Source organism: Oncorhynchus tshawytscha, linkage group LG13 (assembly GCF_018296145.1).
Source record: "Oncorhynchus tshawytscha isolate Ot180627B linkage group LG13, Otsh_v2.0, whole genome shotgun sequence".
Classification (NCBI taxonomy): domain Eukaryota; kingdom Metazoa; phylum Chordata; class Actinopteri; order Salmoniformes; family Salmonidae; genus Oncorhynchus; species Oncorhynchus tshawytscha.
In genome coordinates, this window is record NC_056441.1 from 78878736 (window position 1) to 78902225 (window position 23490).

The 23490-nt window shown below is 44.9% G+C and overlaps 1 protein-coding gene across 1 annotated transcript in view; it reads left to right on the top strand.

Annotated features, from left to right (window-relative positions):
• The window catches only part of LOC112265698 (guanylate cyclase soluble subunit alpha-2-like), an 83858-nt gene extending 64201 nt beyond the window's left edge, over positions 1-19657 (top strand). Inside the window, exons 8-9 of the mRNA XM_024443246.2 lie at positions 13686-13840; positions 18690-19657. Of these exons, the coding sequence (XP_024299014.2) occupies positions 13686-13840; positions 18690-18909 (375 nt within the window). The 3' untranslated portion in view covers positions 18910-19657. The remainder of the gene's footprint in view (positions 1-13685; positions 13841-18689) is intronic.
• The last annotated feature ends 3833 nt before the right edge of the window (positions 19658-23490 follow it).

Genomic DNA, 23490 nt, shown 5'->3' on the forward strand with positions numbered 1-23490 from the left:
CAAAAGCTGTTGCTATCGATAAGGTGTCTGATTCCAGGAGGACCAAAAGCTGTTGCTATCGATAAGGTGTCTGATTCCAGGAGGACCATAAGCTGTTGCTATCGATAAGGTGTCTGATTCCAGGAGGACCATAAGCTGTTGCTATCGATAAGGTGTCTGATTCCAGGAGGACCATAAGCTGTTGCTATCGATAAGGTGTCTGATTCCAGGAGGACCATAAGCTGTTGCTATCGATAAGGTGTCTGATTCATCATTTTCACCTCTTTTCTTTTTTTATTTCACCTTTATTTTACCAGGTGGCCAGTTGAGAACAAGTTCTCATTTACAACTGTGACCTGGACCAAGATAAAGCAAAGCAGTTCAACACATACAACAACACAGAGTTACACATGGAAAAAACAAACATACAATCAATAACACAATAGGAAAGCCAGTGGGTTTGGCGACGAATATGTAGCGAGCGCCAGCCAACGAGAGCGTACAGGTCGCAGTGGTGGGTAGTATGGGGCTTTGGTGACAAAATGGATGGCACTGTGATAGACTGCATCCAATTTGTTGAGTAGAGTGTTGGAGGCTATTTTGTAAATGACATCTCCAAAGTCGAGGATCGGTAGGATAGTCAGTTTTACGAGGGTCTGTATTGGCAGAACGAGTGAAGGAGGCTTTGTTGCGAAATAGGATGCCGATTCTAGATTTAATTTTGGATTGGAGATGTTTGATGTGAGTCTGGAAGGAGAGTTTACAGTCTAACCAGACACCTAGGTATTTGCAGTTGTCCACATATTTTAAGTCAGAACCGTCCAGAGTAGTGATGCTCGAGGGGCAGGCAGGTGCGGGCAGTGATCGGTTGAAGAGCATGTATTTAGTTTTACTAGTATTTAAAAGCAGTTGGAGGCCACGGAGGTAGTGTTGTATGGCGTTGAAGCTTGTTTGGACGTTTGTTAACACAGTGTCCAAAGAAGGGCCAGATGTATACAGAATGGTGTTGTCTGCGTAGAGGTGGATCAGAGAATCGCCAGCAGCAAGAGCGACATCATTGATATATACAGAGAAAATAGTCGGCCCAAGAATTGAACCCTGTGGCACCCCCTTTAGAGACTGCCAGAGGTCCGGACAACAGGCCCTTTCCGATTTGACACACTGAACTCTATCTGAGAAGTAGATGGTGAACCAGGCGAAGCAGTCATTTGAGAAACAAAGGCTATTGAGTCTACCGATAAGAATGCGGTGATTGACAGAGTCGAAAGCCTTGGCCAGGTTGATGAAGATGGCTGCACAGTGTACTGTCTTTTATCGATGGCAGTTATGATATTGTTTAGGACCTTGAGGTTCACCATTGACCACCTCAGAAACCAGATTGCATAGTGGAGAAGGTACAATGGGATTCTAAATGGTCGGTGATCTGTTTGTTAACTTGGCTTTTGAAGATTTTAGAAAGGCAGGGCAGATGGATATAGGTCTATAACAGTTTAGGTCTAGAGTGTCTCCCCCTTTGAAGAGGGGGATGACCGCGGCAGCTTTCCAATCTTTGGGGATCTCAGACGACACGAAAGAGGTTGAACAGGCTAGTAATAGGGGTTGCAACAATTTCGGCAAATAATTTTAGAAAGAGAGGGTCCAGATTGTCTAGCCCAGCTGATTTGTAGGGATCCTGATTTTGCAGCTCTTTCAGAATATCAGCTGTCTGGATTTGGGTGAAGGAGAAGCGGGGGGGCTTGGGCAAGTTTCTGCGGGGGGTGCAGAGCTGTTGGCCGGGGTATGGGTTAGTAAAATGCTTATTGAAATAATCGATTGTCGTAGATTTATCGGTGGTGACAGAGTTTCCTCAATGCAGTGGGCAGCTGGGAAGAGGTGCTCTTATTCTCCATGGACTTTAGTGTTCCAAAACATTTTGGGATTAGTGCTACAGGATGCAAATGTCTCTTTGAAAAAGCTAGCCTTAGCTTTCATAACTGACTGTGTATATTGGTTCCTGACTTCCCTGAAAAGTTGTATATCGCGGGGGCTATTTGATGCTAATGCAGTACCCCACAAAATGTTTTTGTGCTGGTCAAGGGCAGTCAAGTTTGGGGAGAACCAAGGGCTATATTTGTTCTTAGTTCTGCATGCTTATTTAAGATGGTAAGGAAAGTTATTTTAAAGAGCAACCAGGCATCCTCTACTGACGGAATGAGGTCAATATCCTTCTAGGATACCCGGGCCAGGTCAATTAGAAAGGCCTGCTCGCTGAAGTGTTTAAGGGGGATTTTGACAGTGATGAGGGGTGGTCGTTTGACTGCGGACCTATTATGGAAGCAGGCAATGAGGCAGTGATCGCTGAGATCCTGGTTGAAGACAGCAGAGGTGTATTTAGAGGCCAAGTTTGTTAGGATGATATCTATGAGGGTTCACATGGTTACAAATTTAGGGTTGTACCTGGTAGGTTCCTTGATAATTTGTGAGATTGAGTGCATCTAATTTAGATTGTAGGATGGCCGGGCAATTAATTCACATATGGTGTCTAGGGCACAGCTGGGGGCTGAAGGGGGTCTGTAACAAGATGTAACAGTGAGAGACTTATTTCTGGAAATGTGGATTTTTAAAAGTAGAAGCTCGAATTGTTTGGGCACAGACCTGGATAGTATGACAGAACTCTGCATGCTTTCTCAGCAGTAGATTGCAACTCCGCCCCCTTTGGCAGTTCTTTCTTGTCGGAAAATGTTGTAGTTGGGGATGGAAATTTCTGAATTTTTGGTGGCCTTCCTAAGCCAGGATTCAGACACGGCTTGGACATCAGGGTTGGCGTGGTGTACTAAAGCAGTGAATAAAACAAACTTAGGGAGGAGGCATCTGATGTTAACATGCATGAAACCAAGGCTTTTACGGTTACAGAAGTCAATAAATGAGAGCGTCTGGGGAATAAGTGTGGTGCTGCGGGCTACAGGGCCTGGTTTAACCTCTAAATCACCAGAGGAACAGAGAAGGAGTAGGATGAGGGTACAGCTAAAGGCAATTACGAATTGGTTGTCTAGTGCATTGGGATCAGCGAATAAAAGGAGCAGATTTCAGGGTGTGGTAGAATAGATTCAAGGCATAATGTACAGACATGGGTATGGTAGGATGTGATTACAGTGGAGGTAAACCTAGGCATTGAGTGACGATGAGAGCGGTTGCGTCTCTGGAGAAACCAGTTAAGCCAGGTGAGGTCTCCGCATGTGTGGAGGGTGGGACAAAAGAGCTCTCTAAGGCATTTAGGGCGGGGCTGGGGGCTCTACAGTGAAATTAAACAATAATAACTAAACGAATCAGCAGTAGACAAGGCATATTGACATTAGGGAGAGGCATGTGTAGCCTAGTGACCATAGGGTCCAATGAGCAGCAATAGGTGAGTCAGGGAGCCGTTCGGTAGTTGCTACTATGCTAGGCGAGCTCGAGACACACCCATTCAGAAAGCTAGCGGGCCGGAGATAGCAGATGGGTCTTTGGCAACGTCGCAACTGAAAAGCCTGTTGAAACCACCTCAGACGATTACGTCGGGAGACCAGTCGTGATGGATCGGCGGGGCTCCGTGTCGACAATAAAGGGTCCAGGCCAATTGGCAAAAGAGATATTGTAGCCCAAGAATTAGCTGGTAGACCTCGAATAGAAGTAGAGGGACTTTTGTCAGAGGTTGCTTGTTGTGAGTGCTGAGGGAACTTTATCCACTTGGCCAGATGATTCTGCATCTTTGTTGCATTCTTCACATGTGACTTGGCACAGTATTTGCGAATGTACACCGCTTTTCCTTCCACATTAGTTGCAGTGAAATGTCTCCACACATCAGATAGTGCCCGTGGCATTTTCCTGTAAAGATTAGAAAAAAATGTGTAAAAAAAACAAACAAATACATTCCATGTACAGATAAATAGTTAAGCAGTTCGATTAAATAACTCCTTTATTTAGATAAGTGTTTTAAATGAAACATGTATGGAAACAGGTGAATGAACACTCCCCAGTTGGCAGGCTCAAGCAAGCTAAACCCCACATGGTAGCAAAAACTAACTAGCAGAAATTGTTAACAAGTTAGAAATGATTGTAAACACACTTTGCTGCAGGCTACTTTTTACTAGTTAACAAAAACATCATGTATGTCATATAAAATATATTCATCCCACCCAGTATTGCAATCAAAACTTACCAGAAAGCATGTAGTTCTTGGTTCAGACAGTGTAGTACTGTGGGCTCAATAGCATCTCATTAGTGTGCAAGATCTTGAGAATCAGCTGTACATACTGTATGATGGAAGAGTGCACTGCACATGTGATGGAAGAATGCACTGTGCATGCAGAGGGTTGCAATTCCATTGTATTGGGGCTAGATTAACCAAAATATGCCACAAGACCTAGAATTGCTTTATGTGTATCCCACAAAAAAGGTTCACTGCTACGTCCTAGCTTTTTTGATGAATTTAAACATAATTCCCCAAATTCCCGGGCTTAACTTCCCATGGAACATTTCCCGGAAAGTTTCTGACCCTTTGCAACCGTACTCAATACATTGTTTTCACTGCTGTTGATGATACTGCAGAGGATTTTTGAGAGATTGCTGCTGAAGCATATTCTACGGTAATTATTAGGGTCAAATTTGTCTCCACTTTTGTGGATTGGTGTGATCAGGCCTTGGTTCCAAATAAAAGGGAATATGCCAGAGCTGAGGATAATGTTGAAGAGTTTTAAGAATAGCCAATTGGAATTTGTTGTCTGTATATTTGATCATTTCATTGAGGATACCATCAACCCCACAGGCCTTTTTTTGTTAGAGGGTTTGTAGTTCATACAATGTAATTGGAGAATCCAGTGGGTTCCGATAGTCTTTAATAGCTGATTCTAAGATGTGTATTTGATCATGTATATGTTTTTGCTGTTTGTTCTTTGTTCTTGGGCTGAAAAGGTTGGAGAAGTGATTTATCCATATTCTCATTGTTAGTTGTCTTAGGTTTTCTGCCTGAATTAAAATGTGATATGTTAGCTGATAGGTCAAATATATTGTTCAGGCTTCCTGCTGCCAAATTTACACCTTCACTATTGGAGGAAAACATTTTGTCCAGGAAGTTGTCTAGGAGGGATTGGATTTGTTGTTGGCCCATTGTTTTTGGTAAGTTTCTACACTACCCTCCTTCCATCTATACAGTTTTTTTAATAGTATGCAGTTTGTTCGGCTTCGATGCCTCGTGGTTGATTCTTGCTCCGTTCAAGTAGATTGTGATTTTGATGTAATCATATAGGAGTTTCAGTGGGCTGAATGTGAACGCTCTGAGAGACTCAGGGATTCTACAGCACTACTGCCAAGAGATGAGCTATAGGGGTACCTACCGTAGGAGTCCCCTCAAAGCCTACCATTGACTATGTACAGACCTGGCGTGCGACATAGCTGCAGGAGTTGTGACCCGTTTTTGTTGGTTTTGTTGTCGTAGTTGTGTCTAGGGGGGCATATGGGGGAGGGAATGCTGTCACCTCCAGGCAGGTGTTTGTCCCCATGTGTGCTGAGTGTGTCAGGTTCTTGTCCAGTTCTGGCATTTAGGTCGCCACAGACTAGTAAATGTCCCTGGGCCTAGAAATGATTGATCTCCCCTCTAGGATGGAGAAGCTGTATTCATTAAAGTATGGGGATTCTCGTGGGGGGATATAGGTAGCACACAGTAGGACATTTTTCTCTGAGATAATTTCCTTTAGAATTTCTAGCCAAATGTAAAATATTCCTGTTTTGATTAATTTGATGGAGTGAGTTACGTCTGCTCTATAGCAAATTAGCATACCCCCTGCGTCCCTTCCCTGTTTCCCACCTGGTAGTTTGGTGGATGGAACTACAAGCTCTTTTTAACCTAGAGGGCAACCAGTGGGTCAATTTCCTCTTTTCTTGTAGGATGACAATGTCTGTATTTCTGATTTCTTTGAAGTCCAGGTTCCTGCTCTTTAGACCAAAGGCAAATTACCTCAGGCCTTGGATATTCCAGGTTGAGATAGTGGGGCTTTGTGTTCCATAAAGTCTCCAATGTTGTTCGTCTTGTGGTTTGGCCTCAGACCAGTAAGTGTGAGCAGAGCCTGCTGAGCATCTGCTACATGCCATTGGCTTGGGCTAGTGTAAGAGTGGGGGTTGGGCCTGCTTGCCCGCTCATGGTCTGGGCATATGTGTGACTCATGTTGAGGCCCTCTTTGCGGGAGTGGGGGCATGGGGTGGGGGTGGGAGGTGGTCCCGCAGGTCTGGGAGAGTGTCCCACAGGTCTGGGAGAGTGTCCCACAGGTCTGGGAGAGTGTCCCACAGGTCTGGGAGAGTGTCCCGCAGGTCTGGGAGAGTGCCCCGCAGGTCTGGGAAAATGTTCACTGATCTGCAAAAGTGTCCCCCAGGTCTGGGAGTGTGTCCGTTGATCTGGGAGAGTGTCCTACAGGTCTGGGAGAGTTTCCTGCAGGTCTGGGAGAGTGTCCGTTCATCTGGGAGAATGTTCGTTGATCTGGGAGAGTGTCCCACAGGTCTGGGAGAGTGTCCCGCAGGTCTGGGAGAGTGTCCGTTGATCTGTTGCTCTTATGTGAGGTGGTGGGGCTGTAGTTGAGGGCGATGTCCTAGCGTCCTGGCGACGGTGGGCACTGCTGCCTTGTATAGGTGGACCTTGTCGTAAAGGCTGTTCAAGTCCAGGGTGGAGTGGTGGGCCAGGTAAACATTTTGTTTTAAGGCACAGTCACGGGAAATACTTGCATTTACCCAATGTATGGTAGCAGGGTGGAAGTCTTTTCGTGGTAGCAGGGTGGAAGTATTTTCATGGTAGCAGGGTGGAAGTCTTTTCGTGGTAGCAGGGTGGAAGTCTTTTTGTGGTAGCAGGGTGGAAGTCTTTTCGTGGTAGCAGCATGAGGATAATCATTTGTGCGTTGAGGAAAGTGATGGAAGCTTTTTCATTCAGTCCCTTGAGTGCTGTAGCCACCCTGTCCTGCTGTGTTCTCAGGTTGTTTGTGCCTGTGTGTTTTATTATGTGGCTGGGTGACCCTAGTTGGTCCTCAGACAGAAGGTCTAGGCTGCGCTGGGTGTTTGGACACCAGAGTTTAGATTCTGTGTGTTTGGGAAAAAGTTTATTTTATTGTATATATTTCCCATGTGAGTCCATAAGGAGTACAATCTGTGTCTTGTGTGTGTCCTCAGTGGGTGTGGGGGGTTTGTCAGGAGTGCTATCAGGGGGGTGATAGGAGGAAATGGGGTCCCCTGGGCTTGATGTTCTTCATTTGTCTGTCCTGCTGTGATGACGAGGCTTTGGTCTCTCTCTCTCTCATTGCCAAGGTTACCCACATTGGTGTGCTGGCATGTGCTCATTGGTGTTAGTAACCATGGAGATGAGATACTGAAGTGGATCGTTAGAGATCCACTTCTAGGGCTGTTGCGGTGACTGTATTACTGTCACACCGGCGGTCACGTCGGCAGACAAATTCCACATGACCGTTTAGTCACGGTAATTAGGCTTCTCCAAGCTCTGATGCTGCTGATGGTCATTAGTAGCCTACCAAACTTGCTAACTGCCTGGTACTCAGCACTCTGTTGTCCCTCTAATCACTCTGACATCAATGCAAATGTATTTGAAAATGGAACACTTCATGAGAGCCCATGAACTCATGTTGCATAGATGACATGCATTTTTTCCCGCTGCCCCTGCTTTGATACAGGTGCATGTTAATGGTCCTTACTAAATCAAAACAGATGTCACACATACACTAAATAATATATGTGAAGACAAGATTAAATCAAGAATAGTCTGATGGGTGGCAATATTCGCCTATCACTTATGAATGATATATTATCACTAGTGAATCATGCCCAGCAAAAGAAACAATGCATTTTTGCCCATAGGCCATAGGCCTATATGTTTTAATAAGGTTTGTATCACAACTAAAGTGGCCAAATAACTTAATAAAATGAAGCACATTAATCCATTTTACAAGGGGTGTAGAGCCTAACTGGCATATATTAACATTGCGTGAGTTTCAAGTTTGGGGAAGATAAACGGACACCTTTTTTATAATAAAAGCATTACATGCAGAATCACATTTGCGGTCACTATTGATAATGGTGTTTTCCACTAATGGAACATATGCCCTTCCAGCCTACTACCATGTGAGCATTACTGTGTTCATAATGTGAAGAAATAGCCTAATATTTTATCAACATTTTAAGCTAAACGTTCTGATCTGTTGCATCAGTCACATTGTGTAAAAAAGTTTTTTTGATGCTAGTGGTTGTATTCATTTGAGATCTATCGCATCCCACAACTGTCCCAGACTATGTTTGGAATATGTATTTCTCACACAGAATAGAAAAGGTCGACTTTTGTACTATGGGGGGTGGTAGATTGACATAGGCTAGTGCTTTTGCTCTTTGTTAGGCCTACTCTTCTTGTTGGCTGACGAAAAAATATATTCAATATGCACCTTGGAATTGGATAAGGATGTCTTCACTTGTAGCCTGTGAGAAGGACCGGATCATGTGATGGAGAGCCGTGTGAGTGAGAGGAGCTTCGGATTGCGAAGCACACTCAGGGAGAAGGGCACAACTCAGTACTCCGCACGTCAAGAGGGATGGATTTTTTAGGGTGCACTACGGGCCACAAAGGGGATGCCGCTGGGAAATCCTAGGCATTATGAAGTGCTTGTCAAATTGCGATTGAGAGACTATTGGAGTGTTTACAGCCGGCTCAATAAACAAAGTAGAGCTCATGTCTTTCAAGATACTTTTTTCAAATCATCATTAGAGTCTCATCATGCAGCTTTACAATGTATTACACATCACAACAGCCCAACATTTGTAGAACATCTGAAGTTACAATAATAAATGGAACAAATAGGAGTACCTCTTTCTTTGTTCAACTCTCAACACAACAGCTGCATGTGCGCACTGCCTCAAATCATTTGGAGAAAATATCCAGCTTTGTTCAATTGTATTCTTCCTACTATAAAATAATATAAAGTAGTACCACAGAATTATATGCAGATCTTGTCTTCTGAATGAGTGTAGCCCACAGCCATTTGACATAGCCACATCAGGACCTAACTTAAGGACAACTCAGAGTATGTTATTCTGTTCTTCTGAAACAGACCACATTTTCTTATCATGCTTCTTTAGACCTGTCTAAAATAAATAATGGATTTATTGTGAAGGTGTAGACTATATTACATGGATTTATTGTGAAGGTGTAGACTATATTACATGGATTTATTGTGAAGGTGTAGACTATATTACATGGATTTATTGTGAAGGTGTAGACTATATTACATGGATTTATTGTGAAGGTGTAGACTATATTACATGGATTTATTGTGAAGGTGTAGACTATATTACATGGATTTATTGTGAAGGTGTAGACTATATTACATGGATTTATTGTGAAGGTGTAGACTATATTACATGGATTTATTGTGAAGGTGTAGACTATATTACATGGATTTATTGTGAAGGTGTAGACTATATTACATGGATTTATTGTGAAGGTGTAGACTATATTACATGGATTTATTGTGAAGGTGTAGACTATATTACATGGATTTATTGTGAAGGTGTAGACTATATTACATGGATTTATTGTGAAGGTGTAGACTATATTACATGGATTTATTGTGAAGGTGTAGACTATATTACATGGATTTATTGTGAAGGTGTAGACTATATTACATGGATTTATTGTGAAGGTGTAGACTATATTACATGGATTTATTGTGAAGGTGTAGACTATATTACATGGATTTATTGTGAAGGTGTAGACTATATTACATGGATTTATTGTGAAGGTGTAGACTATATTACATGGATTTATTGTGAAGGTGTAGACTATATTACATGGATTTATTGTGAAGGTGTAGACTATATTACATGGATTTATTGTGAAGGTGTAGACTATATTACATGGATTTATTGTGAAGGTGTAGACTATATTACATGGATTTATTGTGAAGGTGTAGACTATATTACATGGATTTATTGTGAAGGTGTAGACTATATTACATGGATTTATTGTGAAGGTGTAGACTATATTACATGGATTTATTGTGAAGGTGTAGACTATATTACATGGATTTATTGTGAAGGTGTAGACTATATTACATGGATTTATTGTGAAGGTGTAGACTATATTACATGGATTTATTGTGAAGGTGTAGACTATATTACATGGATTTATTGTGAAGGTGTAGACTATATTACATGGATTTATTGTGAAGGTGTAGACTATATTACATGGATTTATTGTGAAGGTGTAGACTATATTACATGGATTTATTGTGAAGGTGTAGACTATATTACATGGATTTATTGTGAAGGTGTAGACTATATTACATGGATTTATTGTGAAGGTGTAGACTATATTACATGGATTTATTGTGAAGGTGTAGACTATAGTACATGGATTTATTGTGAAGGTGTAGACTATAGTACATGGATTTATTGTGAAGGTGTAGACTATATTACATGGATTTATTGTGAAGGTGTAGACTATATTACATGGATTTATTGTGAAGGTGTAGACTATATTACATGGATTTATTGTGAAGGTGTAGACTATATTACATGGATTTATTGTGAAGGTGTAGACTATATTACATGGATTTATTGTGAAGGTGTAGACTATATTACATGGATTTATTGTGAAGGTGTAGACTATATTACATGGATTTATTGTGAAGGTGTAGACTATATTACATGGATTTATTGTGAAGGTGTAGACTATATTACATGGATTTATTGTGAAGGTGTAGACTATATTACATGGATTTATTGTGAAGGTGTAGACTATATTACATGGATTTATTGTGAAGGTGTAGACTATATTACATGGATTTATTGTGAAGGTGTAGACTATATTACATGGATTTATTGTGAAGGTGTAGACTATATTACATGGATTTATTGTGAAGGTGTAGACTATATTACATGGATTTATTGTGAAGGTGTAGACTATATTACATGGATTTATTGTGAAGGTGTAGACTATATTACATGGATTTATTGTGAAGGTGTAGACTATATTACATGGATTTATTGTGAAGGTGTAGACTATATTACATGGATTTATTGTGAAGGTGTAGACTATATTACATGGATTTATTGTGAAGGTGTAGACTATATTACATGGATTTATTGTGAAGGTGTAGACTATATTACATGGATTTATTGTGAAGGTGTAGACTATATTACATGGATTTATTGTGAAGGTGTAGACTATATTACATGGATTTATTGTGAAGGTGTAGACTATATTACATGGATTTATTGTGAAGGTGTAGACTATATTACATGGATTTATTGTGAAGGTGTAGACTATATTACATGGATTTATTGTGAAGGTGTAGACTATATTACATGGATTTATTGTGAAGGTGTAGACTATATTACATGGATTTATTGTGAAGGTGTAGACTATATTACATGGATTTATTGTGAAGGTGTAGACTATATTACATGGATTTATTGTGAGTGTATGGATTTATTGTGAAGGTGTAGACTATATTACATGGATTTATTGTGAAGGTGTAGACTATATTACATGGATTTATTGTGAAGGTGTAGACTATATTACATGGATTTATTGTGAAGGTGTAGACTATATTACATGGATTTATTGTGAAGGTGTAGACTATATTACATGGATTTATTGTGAAGGTGTAGACTATATTACATGGATTTATTGTGAAGGTGATTTAGACTATATTACATGGATTTATTGTGAAGGTGTAGACTATATTACATGGATTTATTGTGAAGGTGTAGACTATATTACATGGATTTATTGTGAAGGTGTAGACTATATTACATGGATTTATTGTGAAGGTGTAGACTATATTACATGGATTTATTGTGAAGGTGTAGACTATATTACATGGATTTATTGTGAAGGTGTAGACTATATTACATGGATTTATTGTGAAGGTGTAGACTATATTACATGGATTTATTGTGAAGGTGTAGACTATATTACATGGATTTATTGTGAAGGTGTAGACTATATTACATGGATTTATTGTGAAGGTGTAGACTATATTACATGGATTTATTGTGAAGGTGTAGACTATATTACATGGATTTATTGTGAAGGTGTAGACTATATTACATGGATTTATTGTGAAGGTGTAGACTATATTACATGGATTTATTTATTGTGAAGGTGTAGACTATATTACATGGATTTATTGTGAAGGTGTAGACTATATTACATGGATTTATTGTGAAGGTGTAGACTATATTACATGGATTTATTGTGAAGGTGTAGACTATATTACATGGATTTATTGTGAAGGTGTAGACTATATTACATGGATTTATTGTGAAGGTGTAGACTATATTACATGGATTTATTGTGAAGGTGTAGACTATATTACATGGATTTATTGTGAAGGTGTAGACTATATTACATGGATTTATTGTGAAGGTGTAGACTATATTACATGGATTTATTGTGAAGGTGTAGACTATATTACATGGATTTATTGTGAAGGTGTAGACTATATTACATGGATTTATTGTGAAGGTGTAGACTATATTACATGGATTTATTGTGAAGGTGTAGACTATATTACATGGATTTATTGTGAAGGTGTAGACTATATTACATGGATTTATTGTGAAGGTGTAGACTATATTACATGGATTTATTGTGAAGGTGTAGACTATATTACATGGATTTATTGTGAAGGTGTAGACTATATTACATGGATTTATTGTGAAGGTGTAGACTATATTACATGGATTTATTGTGAAGGTGTAGACTATATTACATGGATTTATTGTGAAGGTGTAGACTATATTACATGGATTTATTGTGAAGGTGTAGACTATATTACATGGATTTATTGTGAAGGTGTAGACTATATTACATGGATTTATTGTGAAGGTGTAGACTATATTACATGGATTTATTGTGAAGGTGTAGACTATATTACATGGATTTATTGTGAAGGTGTAGACTATATTACATGGATTTATTGTGATGGTGTAGGTAGACTATATTACATGGATTTATTGTGAAGGTGTAGACTATATTACATGGATTTATTGTGAAGGTGACTATATTACATGGATTTATAGGTTACTATATTACATGGATTTATTGTGAAGGTGTAGACTATATTACATGGATTTATTGTGAAGGTGTAGACTATATTACATGGATTTATTGTGAAGGTGTAGACTATATTACATGGATTTATTGTGAAGGTGTAGACTATATTACATGGATTTATTGTGAAGGTGTAGACTATATTACATGGATTTATTGTGAAGGTGTAGACTATATTACATGGATTTATTGTGAAGGTGTAGACTATATTACATGGATTTATTGTGAAGGTGTAGACTATATTACATGGATTTATTTTCCTTTTTTAAATGACTTGTAAGCTACCATATGTGTGGAAGCCAGGAGATGCTAAATGTGTTTATGTTAATTAATGGTCAATTACCATTAGACCATTAGACCGACAGTTATTTGCCTGACAATCATTGACTGATGAAAGGCGACCCCCACAGCATTACTCAGTGTTAGGAAGGTGTTCCTAATGTTTTGTATTCTCAGTGTATAAGTCTGTTTTAGCCCTCTACTGAAACTGTTTCTACTGTCCCTCACCGGCCAGTGTTCAACTGACATCTCTTTCTCTCTCTACTACTCCCACCACCCCCTACTCTCCCTCCCTCTCTCCATCCTTCAGCTGCGTATAGGTATCCATACAGGCTCAGTGTTGGCGGGGGTGGTTGGGGTGAGGATGCCCAGGTACTGTCTGTTTGGCAACAATGTCACACTGGCCAGCAAGTTTGAGTCTGGCAGCCACCCTCGATGCATCAACGTCAGCCCAACCACATACCGGTGAGTACACCTGTGTGTGTGTGTGTGTGTGTGTGTGTGTGTGTGTGGTGTGTGTGGTGTGTGTGTGTATATGTGAGGGGGGAGAATGAATGGCAATAGAGCAGCTTTCAGTCTCTAAGGACATTAGAGACATAAATGGTCACATCCAGTCACTGAATTTGTGATACGTCATTAACACACACCCGCAGGCAGGCACACACACACACACACACACACGCACACACTGCAATATTGAGTCAAACACTTTGAGATGAGAGCTGATCTTAGTGTTCTTTCTCCATCTCTCCCTCTTTCTCTCTCCATCTCTCTTTCTCTCCCTCTTTCTCGCTCTCTCTCTCACCCTCCCTCCCTATTTCTCCCTCCCTCTTTCTCCCTCTCTCTCTCCCACCCTCTCTCTCACTCTTTCTCTCTCTCTCTCTCCCTCTTTCTCTCTCCCTCTTTCTCCCCCCTCCCTCTATCTTTCTTTCAACCTCCCTCTATCTCTCTCCCTCTCTTTCTCTCTCCCTCTTTCTCTCTCCCTCTTTCTCTCTCTCCCTCCCTCCCTCCTTCCCTCCTTCCCTCCCTCTCTCTCTCCCTCTCTTTCTCCCTCCCTCTCTCTCTCTCTCTCTTTCTCTCGCCCCCCCTCTCTCTCTCCCCCAACGTTCTCTCTCTCTCCCTCATTCTCTCCCTCACCCCCTATCTTTCGCTCTCTCCCTCTTTCTCTCTCTCCCTCTCTCTCCCTCCCTCTTTCTCTCTCTCTCTCCCTCATTCCCTCTTTCTCTCTCCCTCTTTCCCTCTCTCACCCTCTCTCCCTCTTTCTTTCTCTCTCCCCCTCGTTCTGCCTCTCCCCTCTTTCCCTCTCTCTCTCCCCATCTTTCTCTCTCCCTCTTTTTCTCTCTCCCTCTTTCTCTCTCTCCACCCTTTCTCATTCTTTCTCTCCCTCTCCCTCTTTCTTTCTCTCTCCCTCTTTCTTTCTTTCTTTCTCTCTCCCTCTTTCTTTCTCTCCCTCGTTCTCCCTCTCTCCTGCTCTCCCCCTCTCTCCCTCTTTCTCTCTCCCTCTCTCCCTCTTTCCCTTTCTCCCTCTCTCCCTTTTTCTTTCCCTCTTTCTCTCTCCCCCTCTTTCTCTCTCCCTCCCTCTCCCTCTCTTTCTCTCCCTCTCTTTCTCTCCCACTTTCTCTCTCTCTCCCTCCCTCTCTCCCACTTTCTCTCCCTCCCTCTCTCTCTCCCCCAACAATCTCTCTCTCCCTCATTCTCTCCCTCACCCCCTATCTTTTGCTCTCTCCCTCTTTCTCTCTCTCCCTCCCTCTTTCTCTCTCTCTCTCCCTCATTCCCTCTTTCTCTCTCCCTCTCTCCCTCTTTCTTTCTCTCTCCCCCTCGTTCTGCCTCTCCCCTCTTTCCCTCTCCCCCATCTTTCTCTCTCACTCTTTTTCTCTCTCCCTCTTTTTCTCTCTCCCTCTTTCTCTCTCCACCCTTTCTCATTCTTTCTCTCCCTCTCCCTCTTTCTTTCTCTCTCCCTCTTTCTTTCTTTCTCTCTCCCTCTTTCTTTCTCTCCCTCGTTCTCCCTCTCTCCTGCTCTCCCCTCTCTCCCTCTTTCTCTCTCCCTCTCTCCCTCTTTCCCTTTCTCCCTCTCTCCCTTTTTCTTTCCCTCTTTCTCTCTCCCCCTCTTTCTCTCTCCCTCCCTCTCCCTCTCTTTCTCTCCCTCTCTTTCTCTCCCACTTTCTCTCTCTCTCCCTCCCTCTCTCCCACTTTCTCTCTCTCCCTCTTTCTCTCCCCCTCTCTCCCTCTCCCACTTTCTCTCTCCCTCTCTTTCTCTCCCACTTTCTCTCCCTCTTTCTCTCCCTCCCTCTCTCTCTCCCTCTTTCTTTCTCCCTCTTTCTCTCTCCCTCTCTCTCTCCATCTCCCTCTCCCTCTTTCTCTCTCCCGATCCTTTTCTCTCCCTCTCCTTCTCTTAATCTTTCTCTCTCCCTTTTTATCTCGGTCTCTCTCCCTCTCTCTCCCTCTTTCTCTCCCTCTTTCTATTTCTCTTCCTCTTTCTATTTCACTCTCTCCCCCTTTTTCTCCCCCTTTTTCTCTCTCCCTCTTTTTCTCTCTCCCTCTTTTTCTCTCTCCCTCTTTCGCTCTCTCCCTCTTTCTCTCTCTCCCTCTCTCTCCCTCCCTCTTTCTCTCTCTCTCCCTCTTTCTCTCTCCTCCTCTTTCTGTGTCTCCCCTTCTTTCCCTCTCTCCCTCTTTCTCTCTCCCTCTCTCCCTCTTTCCCTCTCTCACCCTCTCTCCCTCTTTCTTTCTCTCTCCCCCTCGTTCTGCCTCTCCCCTCTTTCCCTCTCTCTCTCCCCCATCTTTCTCTCTCCCTCTTTTTCTCTCTCCCTCTTTCTCTCTCCCTCTTTCTCTCTCTCCACCTTTTCTCATTTTCTCTCCCTCTCCCTCTTTCTTTCTCTCTCCCTCTTTCTTTCTTTCTCTCTCCCTCTTTCTTTCTCTCCCTCGTTCTCCCTCTCTCCTGTTCTCCCCCTCTCTCTTCCTCTCTCTCCCTCTCTCCCTCTTTCTCTCTCCTCCTCTTTCTGTGTCTCCCCTTCTTTCCCTCTCTCCCTCTTTCTCTCTCCCTCTCTCCCTCTTTCCCTTTCTCCATCTCTCTTTTTCTTTCTTTCCCTCTATCTATCTCCCCCTCTTTCGCTCTCCCTCTTTCTCTCTCTCCCTTTTTCCATCTCTCCCCCCTCTTTCTCTCTTCCTCTCTCCCCCTCTCTCCCTCTTTCCCTCCCTCTCTCTCTCTCTCCCCATCTTTCTCTCTCCCTCGTTCTCTCTCCATCGTTCTCTCTCCCTCCCTCCCTATCTTTTCTCTTTCCCTCTTTTTCTCTCTCCCTCTTTTTCTCTCTCCCTCTTTTTCTCTCTCCCTCTTTCTCTCTCTCCCTCTTTCTCTCTCTCTCCCCTTCTTTCTCTCTCTCTCCCCTTCTTTCTCTCTCTCCCCCTCTTTCTCTCTCTTTCCCTCTCTCTCTCCCTCTCTCTCTCTCTCTCCCTCTCTCTCTCTCCCTCGTTCTCTCTCCCTCCCTCCCTATCTTTTTCTCTTTCCCTCTTTTTCTCTCTCCCCCCTCTTTCTCTCTCTTTCCCTCTCCCTCTTTCTCTCTCTCTCTCCCTCTTTCCCTCTCTCTCCTTTTTCTCTCCCTCCCTCTTTCTCTCTCCCTCATATTGTCTCCCCTTCTTTCCCACTCTCCCCTCTCTCTCTCCCTCCCTCCCCCTCCCTCTCATTCTCTCCCTCTCTCCCTCCCCCTCTTTCTCTCTCCCTCTTTCTCTCCCCCTCTTTCTCTCTCCCTCCCTCTCCCTCTCTTTCTCTCCCTCTCTCTCCCACTTTCTCTCTCCCTCTCTCCCACTTTCTCTCCCTCTTGCTCTCTGCCTCTCTCACCCCTCTCTCTCTCCCTCTCCCACTTTCTCCCTCCCTCTCTTTCTCCCCCACTTTCTCTCCCTCTCTTTCTCCCCCCTCTTTTCCCTCTCTCTCTCCCCCGATCTCTTTCTCTCTCCCTTTTTATCTCGGTCTCTCTCCCTCTCTCCCTCTTTCTGTCTCTCCCTCTTTCTGTCTCTCCCTATATCTCTCCCTCTTTCTGTCTCTCCCTATATCTCTCCCTCTTTCTTTCTGCCTTTCTGCCTTTCAATTCAATTTTAATTTAAGTGGCTTTATTGGCATGGGAAATATATGTTTACGATTGTTTTCTAATTATTATTTCAAATGTATCTGTGTAATCTGAGAGAAATATGTGTCTCTAATATGGTCATACATTGGGCAGGAGGTTAGGAAGTGCAGCTCAGTTTCCACCTCATTTTGTGGGCAGTGTGCACATAGTCTGTCTTCTCTTGAGAGCCAGGTCTGCCTTTGGAAGCCTTTCCCAATAGCAAGGCAAGTCAAAAATGTCCTTAAGTTTGGGTCAGTCACAGTGGTCAGGTATTCTGCCACTGTTTATTCTCTGTTTAGGGGCAAATAGCACCATGGTTTGCGCTGTTTTTTTGTTAATTCTTTCCAATGTGTCAAGCAATTATCTTTTTGTTTTCTCATGTTTTGGTTGGGTCTAATTGGGTTGCTGTCCTGGGTCTTTCTCTCTCTCTCACTTTCTCTGTCCTTCTCTCTCTCTCTGGTGTCCATTCTGTGAGTCAAAAGTGTTGCCTTGGAAACCTCTATTTTTGCAGTCAAGGACGTTCTCTCCTTAGAATCATTCATTATTCACATGACACAAAGAGGGCTAATTGTTGCAGATTTAAATAAAGCGTGTGTGTGTGTGTGTGTGTGTGTGTGTGTGTGTGTGTGTGTGTGTACATACCCCCTTCAGCACGAACACACACCTGTAGCTTGTGAATAATGCCTGGGTTTGTGGCCTTTTCTCATTTGGAACAAGGCTGCATCACTCCCTGGAGAGTTTGCTGTTTGGAGAAATCTCCAAATCCCAATCTGCAGCTAAATATACCACACACACACACCATGAGTGTTTAAATCTCTCTCCTCGTTCTTTCTCTTTCCCTCTCTCCCTTTCTCCCCCTTCCCTCTTTCCCTCTCTCCCTGTTCCCTCTTCCCTTTCCATCTCCCTTCTTCCCTCTCTCCCTGTTCCCTGTTCCCTCTTCCCTTTCCATCTCCCCCTTCCCTCTCTCCCTCTTTCCCTCTCTCCCTGTTCCCTCTCTCCCTCTTTCCCTCTCTCCCTGTTCCCTCTTCCCTTTCCATCTCCCTTCTTCCCTCTCTCCCTGTTCCCTCTTCCCTTTCCATCTCCCTTCTTCCCTCTCTCCCTGTTCCCTCTTCCCTTTCCATCTCCCTCTTTCTCTCTCTCCCTGTTCCCTCTTCCCTTTCCATCTCTCTTCTTCCCTCTCTCCCTCTTTTCCTCTCTCCCTCTTTTCTTCTCTCCAGGCTGCTGAAAGACGATTGCTCTTTCTCTTTCGTCCCTCGTTCCCGGTTGGAGCTTCCTGATAATTTTCCTAAGGATATCCCGGGAACATGCTACTTCCTGGAGGGGGGGACTTCCCATAGCCATGCCTCCCTGACAAGCTCCCGCTCCGCCCCCCCAGCTCCCCTGAGGAAAGTGTCCTACAGCATCGGCACCATGTTCCTGCGAGAGACCAGTCTATAGGCTCCCAATACACACACACCTCAAACCCTACAGCCATGTTTAAATGGGAGACTTATAGAGATGACAATACCCTCCTGCCCCAAACCAGGACTCAGTCCTCTTAACAACCCCCTCGCTTTTCCATCTAGAAACAGACACTCCTCGCTGCACCAACTACAACCTGTTGTTACCAAGGGCAACCACCCTTTACACTTCAACCCCACCAGGAATCAGACTGAAGGTTGAGAGAAGAGGAGTTAAAACAACAAGAACAACAGACAATAATAGAATCATCTAGCGACTCCAAAACTAAAGCCTTCTGCTTGTAGAACACAGCGTACTGTAACCATGGATACCACAGCTGGCTGTCATCTTGGGCATGGCAGATACTGTGTTATTATCAACAGCGCTCACAACTCAGTGCCTTCCTCACTAGAACACTACATACATACACAACATGGGAGCTGGCTGAACACACAGGGAAATGGAACGAGGTCTGCAGCTCTGATGCTCCCCACAGTGATGTGTATGACTCTCCCAAATCAGTCACTGTGGGAAGCCTCGGTTGTTTTGGTCCAGCTATCAGCTGAACCAATGGGATGTTTGGACATTTTCTCTTTCAGTTAGCTGAATGCATCCACTTCCCAGCCCGTTTGTTAACACTAAACCATGGACATAAGAAAGCAGCACATAAATACATCCATCCTCCCCCTCCATCCTCCCCCCTCCAGCCAGCCGTCCGCCCATCCTCCCCCTCCATCCATCCTCCCCCTCCATCCATCCATCCATCCTCCCCCCTCCAGCCAGCCGTCCGCCCATCCTCTCCCCTCCATCCACCCCCTCCATCCATCCATCCTCCAGCCAGCCGTCCGCCCATCCTCCCCCTCCATCCACCCCCTCCATCCATCCATCCATCCTCCAGCCAGCCGTCCGCCCATCCTCCCCCTCCATCCACCCCCCTCCATCCATCCATCCTCCAGCCAGCCGTCCGCCCATCCTCCCCCTCCATCCACCCCCTCCATCCATCCATCCATCCTCCCCCTTCATCCATCCATCCATCCATCCTCCCCCTCCATCCATCCATCCATCCTCCCCCTCCATCCATCCATCCATCCTCCCCCTCCAGCCAGCCGTCCGCCCATCCTCTCCCCTCCATCCACCCCCTCCATCCATCCATCCTCCAGCCAGCCGTCCGCCCATCCTCCCCCTCCATCCACCCCCTCCATCCATCCATCCATCCTCCAGCCAGCCGTCCGCCCATCCTCCCCCTCCATCCACCCCCTCCATCCATCCATCCTCCAGCCAGCCGTCCGCCCATCCTCCCCCTCCATCCACCCCCTCCATCCATCCATCCTCCCCCCTCCATCCATCCATCCATCCATCTCCCCCTCCATCCATCCATCCATCCTCCAGCCAGCCGTCGGCCCATCCTCTCCCCTCCATCCACCCCCTCCATCCATCCATCCTCCCCCTCCATCCATCCATCCATCCATCCATCCTCCCCCTCCATCCATCCATCCATCCTCCCCCTCCATCCATCCATCCATCCATCCTCCAGCCAGCCGTCCACCCATCCTCTCCCCTCCATCCACCCCCTCCATCCATCCATCCTCCAGCCAGCCGTCCGCCCATCCTCTCCCCTCCATCCATCCATCCATCCTCCCCCTCCATCCATCCATCCATCCATCCTCCCCCTCCATCCATCCATCCTCCAGCCAGCCGTCCGCCCATCCTCTCCCCTCCATCTCCTCCCCCTCCATCCATCCATCCATCCTCCCCCTCCATCCATCCATCCATCTCTCCCCCTCCATCCATCCATCCATCCTCCAGCCAGCCGTCCGCCCATCCTCCCCCTCCATCCACCCCCTCCATCCATCCATCCATCCATCTCCCCCTCCATCCATCCATCCATCCATCCTCCTCCCCCTCCATCCATCCATCCATCCTCCCCCTCCATCCATCCATCCATCCTCCCCCTCCAGCCAGCCGTCCGCCCATCCTCTCCCCTCCATCCACCCCCTCCATCCATCCATCCTCCAGCCAGCCGTCCGCCCATCCTCCCCCTCCATCCACCCCCCCTCCAGCCAGCCGTCCGCCCATCCTCCCCCTCCATCCACCCCCTCCATCCATCCATCCTCCAGCCAGCCGTCCGCCCATCCTCCCCCTCCATCCACCCCCTCCATCCATCCATCCATCCATCCTCCCCCTCCATCCATCCATCCATCTCCCCCTCCATCCATCCATCCATCCATCCTCCAGCCAGCCGTCGGCCCATCCTCTCCCCTCCATCCACCCCATCCATCCATCCATCCTCCCCCTCCATCCATCCATCCATCCTCCAGCCAGCCGTCCGCCCATCCTCTCCCCTCCATCCACCCCCTCCATCCATCCATCCTCCAGCCAGCCGTCCGCCCATCCTCTCCCCTCCATCCTCCCCCTCCATCCATCCATCCATCCATCCTCCCCCTCCATCCATCCATCCATCCTCCAGCCAGCCGTCCGCCCATCCTCTCCCCTCCATCCATCCATCCATCCTCCAGGCAGCCGTCCGCCCATCCTCTCCCCTCCATCCACCCCCCTCCATCCATCCATCCATCCATCCAATCATGGGGGGGGGATAGAAAGGGAAGGTGGATTGTGGTGTTTTCTGAGATAGAACAGTGAAGTATCACTGGTCTACACTAACTTCTCCGTATCTAAGGGTCTTTCTTATGCTCCCCCCATCCCTCTCTAGCTAAACACCAGCATCACACATTCAAATGTCCATGGATTTAGGAAGAAGGGAGTGGCAGAGGGAGAGAGAGAAAGGGATGCTCATTTTCAATAGTTTTTGTTCTGTTCTTTTCTCAACTGACACTATTAGTAAACATGCATTGCCAGATCTCTCTGTCTTTAGAGCAATAACCTTAGGATCCGATCTCTCTGACCCCAAACCCCATTTCTCTCTCACACACACAAACACACATGGGCTTGTTACAAGTAAGAAATGACAGGCTTCAATCAAATACTGTTGTAAACATACTTGTCCTGGAAACTTGTTTAATGATGTCATTGATTTAGCTGTGAGGTTAAAGCAGTAAAGATAATAAGTGAAACAAAATAATCAGTCCGTCATCCAGCATTCAATCAGCAGCGTAATCAAACGCTCCGTCCCGTGTTGGAGTTCTACACCAATCAGCAGCGTAATCAAACGCTCCGTCCCGTGTTGGAGTTCTACACCAATCAGCAGCGTAATCAAACGCTCCGTCCCGTGTTGGAGTTCTACACCAATCAGCAGCGTAATCAAACGCTCCGTCCCGTGTTGGAGTTCTACACCAATCAGCAGCGTAATCAAACGCTCCGTCCCGTGTTGGAGTTCTACACCAATCAGCAGCGTAATCAAACGCTCCGTCCCGTGTTGGAGTTCTACACCAAAGAACTTCATCATGGAAAATAACCTGTAAAAAAGTGTGTGAGCGAGAAGTATGTGTAAGATAACCTGTGGATCTGTTATTGCATAAAACTCTGTACAAAATAACTTGTATGTAAAAAGGCCTATAGCTATATTAAATATGTACAATATTTGAGATATATTCAGTTGTAAATATCAGACTATGTTGTACTGTTTGGTATTATTCACAAGTTTAGTACGTTCACATTTCTGTTGGCTTTTTTTCTCTTTTTGGTAAATGATTTGACATCATGATTAGTCATCTAGGCCCATGAATAACACTGCTTATGTATCTGGTTGTGACATGTAGACATCTGTTCAACGACTGAGTTGTAAGGCACATCCTCTGTCAAATAAGTTGTAAATAAAAATCAGCATATATGTTTAATAAAGAATGTCATTCCTTTACTATTTTCACCAGGGGGTAAGGAGTGGGAGTGTAATGTGTGCATCTCTCTCTGCTAGGAGATCCCTGTTCACATGAATGTTGGTGTGACACAGCTAGGCAGGACGCATGTAGTTTAGATGATGGCGTAGATGGTGAGATGACAGTACAGTATGTCTGTCTGTCAAGAGAGGGAGAGGTGAAGAGATGGGATGGGGAGGAACAGAGAGAGAGAGAGGTGAAGAGATGGGATGGGGAGGGACAGAGAGAAAGAGAGGTGAAGAGATGGGATGGGGAGGAACAGAGAGAGAGAGAGGTGAAGAGATGGGATGGGGAGGAACAGAGAGAGAGAGAGAGGTGAAGAGATGGGGATGGGGAGGGAGAGAGAGAGAGGTGAAGAGATGGGGATGGGGGGGAGAGAGAGAGAGGTGAAGAGATGGGATGGGGAGGGACAGAGAGAAAGAGAGGTGAAGAGATGGGATGGGGAGGAACAGAGAGAGAGAGAGGTGAAGAGATAGGATGGGGAGGGGCAGAGAGAGGTGAAGAGATGGGATGGGGAGGAACAGAGAGAGAGAGAGAGGTGAAGAGATGGGGATGGGGAGGAACAGAGAGAGAGAGAGAGGTGAAGAGATGGGATGGGGAGGGACAGAGAGAAAGAGAGGTGAAGAGATGGGATGGGGAGGAACAGAGAGAGAGAGAGGTGAAGAGATAGGATGGGGAGGGACAGAGAGAGAGAGAGGTGAAGAGATGGGATGGGGAGGAACAGAGAGAGAGAGAGGTGAAGAGA